We start from the raw sequence: 10,343 nt of genomic DNA on the forward strand, positions 1-10,343 counted from the left end.
AAGATGAAGTCTCAATTCTGAACATCTATGCCCCAAATACAAGAACATCCTCATATTTAAAAGAAACATTACTAAAGCTTAAATCACACATCAAACCCCACACACTAGTACTAGAAGACTTCAACACACCACTCTCACCAACGGAAGGGCAATGAGACAGAAACTTAACAGAGAAATAAGAGAACTAGCAGATGTCATGACTCAAATGAACTTTGAAATAGACATCTATGGAACATTTCACCCAAACACAAAAGAATATCCCTTCTTCTTAGCACCTCATGGAACATTCTCTAAAACTGACCACATACTCAGTTATAAAGCAATCCTCAACATATATTTTTTTAAAAAAAAATTGGAGTAACCCCTATATCTTATCAGATCACCATGGCTTAAAGTCAGAATTCAACAACAACGCTAATTGCAGAAAAACAACAAGCTCATGGAAAATGAACAATACTTAACTAAATCACTGAGGGTCAAGGAAGACATTAAAGATTTCCTTCTGAGCCAGTGAACTCTGCCAGAGCAGGCCTGAGTGAGCAACCTCCATAGGACCAGGTATGAAGGAGCGACCGCCAAGGGAGGTGCAAGCCAGGGACATCTGCAAAAACAGGCCTGAGCCAGTGAGCTCCACCAAAGCAGGCCTTAGTCAGTGATCTCTGCTGGAGCATGTACAAGTGAGTGGCCGCTAAGGGAGCAAGCCTGAACCAGAAAACTCTGCAGGACTGAGCCCAGGCCAGGGACCTTCACAGGAGCAGGCCTGAGCAGGGATGTCTGCAGGAATGGGCCCGAGCCAGCAAGCTTCACCCGAGTAGGCCTGAGCAAGTGACCTCTGCTGAGCCCAGGCCAGGGACCTCCGAGGAAGCAGGCTCAAGCCAGCAACTCCACTCGAGCAGGCCCTAGACAGCCACCTTTGTGGAACCAGGCCCAAGCAAGTGATCTCTATGGGAACAGTCCCAAACAACCTTGGGGAATACAGAGAAAACTCTGGGAACGTCGTCGAGTGACCTCCGGAGTGACTGGAACCATGGCACTGACTGCACCATGAGGAGCAAACATCTGAGCCTTGGATCCGCTGGCACCTGGAAGACTGATCACCAGAGATGCAGCTCCAACTACACCAATCAGAGGAAAAGATAAGTAGACAAGGTAAGAACACACTCAGCACCACAAGGAGCAACACAGCACCAACAAAAACTAGTGGCTCTACAACATCAAGACTTGAACATCCCAATATAGATGAAGCAGAAGAAAGTGACCTAAAAAATAACTGTAGGAAAATGTTTGAGGCCCTTAAAGAGGAAAAAAAATTTCCTCAAAGAGATGGAAGAAAAGACAAAAGAAAAATATTGGAAGAAATCAACAAATCCCTTAAAGAAAACCAGCAATCAAACAGATGATAAAAGCAATCAAACAGATGATAGAAATATTTCAACACTTGAAAACTGAAATAGAGACAATAAAGAAAACACAAACGAAGGGAATTCTGGAAACAGAAAATATGGGAATACAATCAGGTACCACAAATACAAGTAAAAACAGCAGAATATAAGAAATGGAAGAGAGATTCTCAAGCACTGAAGATACAATAGAGGAAATAGACTCACCAGTCAAAAAAAACAAAAAGGAAATCATTAAATCTAACAAAAGCTTAACACAAAATATCCAGGAAATATAGAACACCATGAAAAGACCAAACAAACTTAAGAATAATAGGGATAGAAGGAGGAGACATCCAATTCAAAAGCACAGAAAATATATTCAACAAAATCATAGAAGAAAACTTTCCCAACCTAAAAAAAAAAAGATATCCCTATGAAGGTACAAGAAGTTTACAGAATACCAAATAGACTGGACCAAGAAAAAAAGTCCCTTTGCCATATAAAAATCAAAACACAAAACATACAGAATAAAGAAAAAATACTAAGAGCTACAAAGGAAAAAGGCCAAGTAACATATAAAGGCAAACTTATCAAAATTACATCTGACTTTTCAATGGAAACAATGAAAATCAGAAGGTCATGATCAAGCATTATGCAGACATTAAGAGACTAAGGATGCCAACCCAGAATACTAAACCCAACAAAACTTTCAATCACCATAGAAGGATGAAAAAAAGATATTCCATGAGAGAACCAGATTTAACCAATACCTAGCCCACAAACCCAGATCTACACAAAGTACTAGAAGGAAAACTCCAACCCAAGGAAGTTAGCACAAAAATACAGACAATAGATGATTTCACAGCAGCAAAACCCAAAGAAGGGAAAAACACACTGCCAACAATGATAACTAAAATAACAGGAACTAACAATCACTGGCCACTAATATCCCTTAATATAAATGAACTCAACTCACTTATAAAAAGACAGAGCCAAACAGATTGGATACAAAAACAGAATCCATCCTTCTACTGTATACAAGAAACGCATCTCAACCTCAAAGACAGACATCACCTCAGAGTAAAGGGTTGGGAAAAGATTTTACAATCAAATGAGCCTAAGAAACAAACTGATATAGGTATCTTAATATCTAACAAAATAGACTTCAAACTAAAATCAGTCAAAAGAGACAAAGAAGGACACTTCATATTAGTCACAGGAAAAATCCATCAAGAGCAAATCTCAATACTGAACACTTATGCCCCAAATACAACGGCAGCCTAATATGTAAAAGAAGTACTACTAAAGCTTAAATCACACATTAAACCATACACACTAATAGTGGGAGACTTCAACATTCCACTCTCACCACTGGACAGGTCTGCCAGACAGAAATTTGACAGAGAAATAAGGAACTAACAGATGTTATGACTCAAGTGTACTTAACAGACCTCTGTAGAACATTCCATCTGAACATAAAAGAATATACCTTCTTCTCAGTACCTTATGGAACATTCTCAAAAATTGACCACATACTAGGTAACAAAGCAAGCCTAAACAGATACAAAAAAATGAAATAATCCCATGTATCTTATCAGATCACCATGGCTTAAAATTAGAATTCAACAGCAACACTAATTTCAGAAAGCCTACAAACGCATAGAAACCAAACAATGCTCACCTGAATCACCAATGGGTCAAGGAAGAAATAAAGAAAGAAATTAAAGACTTCCTAGAATTCAATGAAAATGCCCACATAACATACCCAAATTTATAGAACACAATAAAAGCAATATTAAGAGGAAAGTTCATAGCACTAAATGCCTTCATAAAGAAGCTGGAAAATCCCACACTAGTGAGGTAACAGAACCCCTGAAAGTTCTAGAGTAAAAAGAAGCAAACTCACCCAGGAGGACCAAATGACAGGAAATAATCAAATTGAAAGATGAAATCAACAAAATAAAAACAAGAAAACGATACAAAGAACCAATGAGACAAAGAATTGGTTCATTGAGAAAATCAATAAAATAGAAAAAGCTTTATCCAAACTAACAAAAAGGCAGAGAGAAAATATACAAATTAACAAAATCAGAAATGAAAGGGGGGGCTGGAGAGATGGCTCAGCAGTTAAGAGCACCGCCTGCTCTTCCAAAGGTCCTGGGTTCAATTCCCAGCAACCACATGGTGGCTCACAACCATCTGTAATGAGGTCTGGTGCCCTCTTCTGGCCTGCAGGCATACACACAGACAGAATATTGTATATATAATAAATAAATAAATAAATAAATAAATAAATAAATAAATAAATAAATAATAAAAACAGTCATCAAAAGTCCCCCAACCAAAAAAGCCCAGGACCAGATGGTTTCAGCACAAAATTCTACAAGATTTTCAAAGAAGAACTAATACCAATACTCCTCAAATTGTTCCACACAATAGAAACAGAAGGAATATTGCCAAACTCTTTTTATGAGGTTACAATTACCCTGATACCCAAACCACACAAAGACACTATTAAGAAGAGAATTACAGACCAATCTCATTCATGAACATTGATGCAAAAACACTCAATAAAATACTGGCAAACTGAACCCAAGAACACATCAGAAAAATCATCCACCATGATCAAGTCAGCTTCATCCCAGGGATACAGGGATGGTTCAACATATGAAATTCTGTCAACATAATCTACCATATAAACAAACTGAAAAATAAAACCCACATGATCATCTCATTAGATGTTGAAAAAGCATTTGACAAAATTCAACATCCCTTCATGATAAAGGTCTTGGAGAGATCAGGGTTACAAGGAGCATACCTAAACATAATAAAGGCAACAATATACAGCAAGTCAACAGCCAACATCAAACTAAATGGAGAGAAACTCAAAGAGATTCCACTGAAATCAGGAACAAGACAAAGTTGTCCACTCTCTCCATGTCTTCTTAATATAGTTCTTGAAGTCCTAGCTAAAGAAATAAGACAACAAAAGGAGATCAAGGGAATACAAATCTAAAAAGAAGTCAAACTCTCACTTTCTGCTGATGATATGATAGCTTACATAAGGGACCCAAAAAATTCTACCAAGGAACGTCTACAACTTATAAACACCTTCATTAATGTAGCAAGATAAAAGATTAACTAAAAAAAAATCACTAGCCCTCCTTTACACAGATGATAAATGGGCTGAGAAAGAAACCAGAGAAACATCACACTTTACAAGAGCCACAAATAGCATAAAATATCTAACCAAACAAGTGGAATACCTATGTGACAAGAAATTTAAATCTTTGAAAAAAGAAGGAAATTGAAAAAGACACACACAAAAAGAAAAATCTCCCATGCTCTTGGGTAGGTATAATTTACATAGTAAAAATGGCAATCTTACCCAAAGCAATCTACAGATTCAATGCAATGCCCAGCAAAATTCTTCACAGACCTCAAAAGAAAAATACTCAATTTCATATGGAAAAGCAAAAAAAAAAAAAAAAAACAGACTATCCAAAACAATTCTGTACAATAAAAGAACTTCTGAAGGCATCACAATCCCTGACCTCAAACTCTACTACAGAGCTACAGTCCTGAAAACAGCCTGGTACTGGCGTAAAAACAGACAGGAGGACCGATGGAATCCAACTGAAGACCTTGATATTAATTCACACACCTATGGACACCTGATTTTTGACACAGAAGCTAAAATTATACAATGGAAAAAAAGAAAGCATTTTCAACAAAGAGTGTTGGCATAACTGGATATTGGCATGTAGAAGAATGCAAATAGATCCATATCTATCCCTCCTGCTTCCTTCCCATGTTCTGGGATGAGAGGCATGTGTGACCTGATTTCTTCAGGTCTAGGAATGGAGCCTCCCACATGCCAAGTGAGCCTTCTACCCACTGACTCCCACCCACTCACCTCCAATATTTATATGAACGTATTTTAAACCACTTTCTTTGGGACTGAGGGAATAACTCAGTGGTGGGGCACTTGCCTAGCAATCCCTACCAAGCCCAACAGAACAACAACAACAAAAAAGATAAGGAAAGAAAGAAATTGGTACGTTTGCTGTGCAGCCCTTGAGACTGTACATGAGGAGTCACCAAGTTCAAAATCACTAAGGAAGCTGCAGGAAAAAGGGAAAAGTCAGTACTTTAACAACCCGGGGGTTTGTACTAAGATGCCTTGGTCTGAAAGTCCAGTCTCTGAGACTCTGCTGCCTTAGTGTCAGTCGTGACCCGGTCCTGAAGCCCTGCTGTACTGAGTCGTCCAGGTTTCCAAGGACTCTTAGGGCAGCCTCCTGCTTCTGAGCCTACCCTCCAGAGACCACACAAACACGAGAGCGGAGCAAAGCACTGGCAGGTGTGCCAGGTTCTCCAGCTTCTTCTCTCTCCTTGTTTGATGAATGAGAATTTGAGGCCCATAAAGAAAAGATCATTCCCAACGGATCTCAGAAATCACAACAAAACCAGGGCTACGCCTCAGGTCTCCAGGCTCTTCTGTCTGTGACTTCCTCTCTTCCTTCCTTCCTTCCTTCTTTTCTTCCTTCCTTCCTTCCTTCCTTCCTTGTCTCCTCTTTTTCTTCTACTTCTGGATCTTGAAGCCTTGAATTTGATAGCTGTAGTCAGTTCAAAAGAGTGTCTTCTTAGGGCCAGTGAGATGGTCCAACTGGCGAAAAGGCCTTCTGGGTATGTCTGAGAACCTGAGTTTGATTCCCAGAGCCCATGTAAAGGTTCAAGGAAAAAAAATCAAGTCCACAGAGTTGTGCTCTGACCTCCACATGCTCCCAGTGGTACATATGCCCACTCACACACATACACACACAGACACATGCACATACACACATATACACACACACATGCACGTACACACACATGCACATACGTACACACGTACACACATATACACACGTGCACACATGCATGTATATACAGACACATACACGCATATACACACACATACATACACACTCATAACATTAAAAAGAAAATCAGAGTCTGTTGAGATGAATCAGCAGGTAAAGGCATTTGCTGCCAAGCCTGACAATCCCTGGGACTCAAATACTGAAAAGAGAAAACTCCCTCAAGCTGTTGTCTGACCTCCGCAACTGTACCATAGCACACACACTCAAAAGCATACAGACATGCATACATATACTACATATATACATACATACATGCAAGCATATATATATATATATATTCGTACATACATTTTTAAATATAATATTTAAAGTTTATTTAAGTGTCCTCTTTCAGGGCAGGGCCTTGAGCACAGCAAGCTGGCACTCTACTGCTGAGCCATTCTTTCTTCTGACCAGTAACCTCCCTCCTTCTCATGACCAAGCAGCTCTCACCGTGTACATTGTGTACATTCTGAAGAAAAAGGCTTCCACAATGGAAAAGTTACAGCTCTGCTCCAGGGGGAAGGCTGCCCCCAAAGGGTTACAGCTCTAGAGGGAAAGGTACCCTGGCAGTCAGGAGCCCAGGAGCACCGCAGTCACACGAGATGTGTTGAGAGAGAAGAGCCCAGGAGGGTAGCTGCCTCTGCTCAAGCAAGAAGCATCAGAGGACTGGGCAGAAGATAGGGTTTATACAGAGTTTCTTGGGAGCAGAGCTTTCCAGGGTGGAACTTTCCAGAGTAGGTATTGGTGGGATGTCAAGTCTTGAGTTGGGGTGAGCCCAGAGAATGATGGAATTTCACGTTCAGGGATTGGTAGGTTTTTAAATCCAGAGCTTGGCTGGGTCCAGCCTTGTTAGCAGGGCCTGGCAGTTGGAAGTCCTCCAGGGAGGGGCCTGGCCACTCATTCAAGTCCCTAAAGCGGCTTACACAAATGTTTCTTGGCCACCATGCAGCACAAAGTCATGCTGCTGATTATAAAATCCCAGGGTGTGTGGGAGAATTTCTGGTTTGTACAGCCTGGCCAGACCTGAAGAGAGTAAGCTGACTCCGCCCCCAACCTTGGAACTGTGTGAGGCTGTGATCCGAAACTTGTCCCCCAACCCCTTCCTACTCTCCTCTGAGGTAAGATAGCATACTCAACCATATCTGTCTGCTCATAACACAATAACATAGGCACTGCCATGATCCTTCACTCACATAAAACTTTTGAAGAGCCTGTGGGGCTGTGTGAGCCGTGCTACTGGAGGAATTTCATACACAGGCTCCACCCAGTAAAGAGAATTACCAGGCAGGAGACAAGGAGCAAAGTCCTGTCACAGGAGGAGGGGAGATTTATATCTACCAGACCAGGCAGAGGCGAACACCAGTGTCCCGGGACACACACCACCTAGAACTGCTATCATGGATATCCTGGTCGCATTTCTGCAGCTACTGGTGCTGCTCCTGACACTTCCCCTGCACCTGCTGGCTCTGCTGGGCTACTGGCAGCCTATGTGCAAAACCTATTTCCCCTACTTGATGGCCAGGTTAACAAAAAATGCCAACAAAAAGATGGAAGGCGAGAAACGGAAACTCTTTAGCCCGATAAAAGATCTGAAGGAGACCTCCGGGAAAGTGACCCTGCTGGAGCTGGGCTGTGGCACTGGTGCCAACTTCCAGTTCTACCCACCTGACTGCAAGGTCACCTGTGTGGACCCGAACCCCAACTTTGAGAAGTTCCTGACGAAGAGCATGGCGGAGAACAGGCACCTGCAGTACGAGCGCTTCATCGTGGCCTATGGAGAGGACATGAAACAGCTCGCTGACAGCTCCATGGATGTGGTGGTCTGCACACTGGTGCTGTGCTCTGTAAAGAGCCCAAAAAAAGTCCTCCAGGAAATCCAGAGAGTCCTGAAGCCGGTGAGCAAAGTGGGAAGGGTATGGGCTCACGGCAGGTGAGCATTGCATTGGCAACTCCAGAGTTCAGGACCCCAGATGAGGAAGTTGATGTAACCTACCCTCTGGCAGAAAAAAAAAAAAAAAACGCCATCAGAATGTCATGGTCCATGGTCGATAACACCAGGCATCTTCTTGTGGATAGGAGATCTGTGGGGGTGCAATGGATGCTCCAGAAACACAGGGGAGTACTGTTCAGTACAGTGGTGAGGAGAGCTGGCACAACACTGAGGGCAGTAAGGTCTAAATTGGTATCTGAAGAGTTAGGGTGTAGAGGAGGTGGGGGAATAAAAGTGGGGAGAACAAAGACTTCAAGTGGAAATGTTGGGGGGAGCAGAGTCTCTGACAGTTTGACCTGGGTGTGAAAGAAAGGAATTTGGGATCATTTCCAAAGTTTCTGGCTTGCACAACTGAAGGGAAAGCGGATCAAATAGTCACTAGCCGGCAAGGAAAACTGCTCTGAACGTGTTGGGTCTCAGGATTTGCTAAGGCATCCATGCAGAGAAGCCACACGGGTCATTAGAAGTTCAGGTCTGGAAGTCAGGACAAGATGTGGCCTGGAGAAAGAGCTACGGACAGTATGACCGTCTAGTGGGAATTCAGTATGGGAATGAGTGACTCCTCTGGGAAGAGGACACGGGGAGAGAGAGCTTGAAGGAGCCCTGCTGTAGTCAGAACCCTGGGGTGTCTTGGTTGTGCTAGACACCAGAGTCTCAGGAGAGGCTGGAATCACGGCTCTAGCTAGCAGGCATGTCTAACCCACAGGCCCTGGTTAACTATGAAAGTGGCCCAACCCAAAAACTGTAAACTTATTTAAAATACAATGAGACTTTTTTTTTAAATTTTTTTAAAGATTTATTTATTAATTATGTGTACAGCATGCTACTTGCATGTGTCCCTGCAGGCCAGAAGAGGGCACCAGATCTTATTACAGATGGTTGTGAGCCATCATGTGGTTGCTGGGAATTGAACTCAGGACCTCTGGAAGAGCAGCCTGTGCTCTTAACCTCTGAGCCATCTCTCCAGCCCTACAATGAGACTTTCTGGGTGACTTTTTATAACTTGATCACAAAGTTCTTGGGCATGAACACGGTAGACAACAGGTGTCATGTCACAATACCGGAAGGTTACACACATGAAAGAACCCTCAATCGCTCTTGTTCCCCTACTGTGCAAGTCACTTTAGTGAGTCTATAAAGATCTCTCACCCGTCATGGCCGCCCAGTTACCAGAGGCTCCTTTCGTGCCCTGTGAGGAGGGCGGGAGCTAGACAGACAATGTCAGGAGCAGTTTGCCCCCCACAAAGCCTCAGGCCAGAAGCTCTTACTCCGGAGAGATGGGTCTGAAGGAAGGAAGGGGCAGGAGGACCGGCAGTATGAGATGGAATGGATAGGTGACCTTCACCCCCTCCCAGGGAGGACTACTCTTCTTCTGGGAGCATGTCGCCGAGCCTCAGGGAAGCTGGGCCTTGCTGTGGCAGCAGGTTTTTGAGCCTACCTGGAAACACATCGGGGATGGTTGCCACCTCACCAGAGAGACCTGGAAGGACCTGGAGCAGGCACGGTTCTCCAATATCGAAATGGAATGGCAGTCTCCTCCCTTCTGGTGGTTACCTGTGGGGCCCCACATCATGGGAAAAGCTGTGAAGTAGCCCTCTAAAAGGAGTCCCTCTGCTCCCTCCCTGCCTGTAGTCAGAAGCCACCCCAATCAAAGAACGAGAAAATCTCCTCAGCGCCACTGCCGCTGCCGCCAGGGTGACCCTTAGCCTTGGTCCCGCTTGCAGTGAGGCTTGCTTCCTGCTTTCTCCAGAGGCACTATAAACTAAACTATATTGTCACCTGCAAAGCCCAGGATTTTGCCCGGTCACCTTCTGGGACCTCTACTCTCCCTTTCCCTTATCCGCATGGTAAAGTTCTCACTGCCGTCCTTCCGACACTACACTCTCGTGCCCCTCGGAACTGGTCGCATGTCGATGCGTGTGTTCTCCGCCAGGCCACCTCAGCCTCCCTCCCTGACATCCACTTTGTGCCAAGCTTCAGGGGGGCAGAGGGAAGCCAAACCCTCAAGATAAGAGAAAAGCACTCAATAAAGCAACCAGAGTTTTTTTTTTTATTGTCAAATTCTTT

The 10,343-nt window shown here is 43.3% G+C and overlaps 1 protein-coding gene across 1 annotated transcript; it reads left to right on the forward strand.

Moving 5' to 3' along the window:
- The first annotated feature begins 7,613 nt into the window (after positions 1-7,613).
- Positions 7,614-10,322, forward strand: Mettl7b (methyltransferase like 7B). Its single transcript, XM_038314829.2, has 2 exons — positions 7,614-8,181; positions 9,632-10,322. Exons 1-2 carry the CDS (start codon positions 7,684-7,686, stop codon positions 9,866-9,868), a joined length of 735 nt encoding a protein of 244 aa, XP_038170757.1. The 5' UTR covers positions 7,614-7,683; the 3' UTR covers positions 9,869-10,322.
- The last annotated feature ends 21 nt before the right edge of the window (positions 10,323-10,343 follow it).

This window comes from Arvicola amphibius, chromosome 17 (assembly GCF_903992535.2).
Source record: "Arvicola amphibius chromosome 17, mArvAmp1.2, whole genome shotgun sequence".
NCBI classification, from domain to species: domain Eukaryota; kingdom Metazoa; phylum Chordata; class Mammalia; order Rodentia; family Cricetidae; genus Arvicola; species Arvicola amphibius.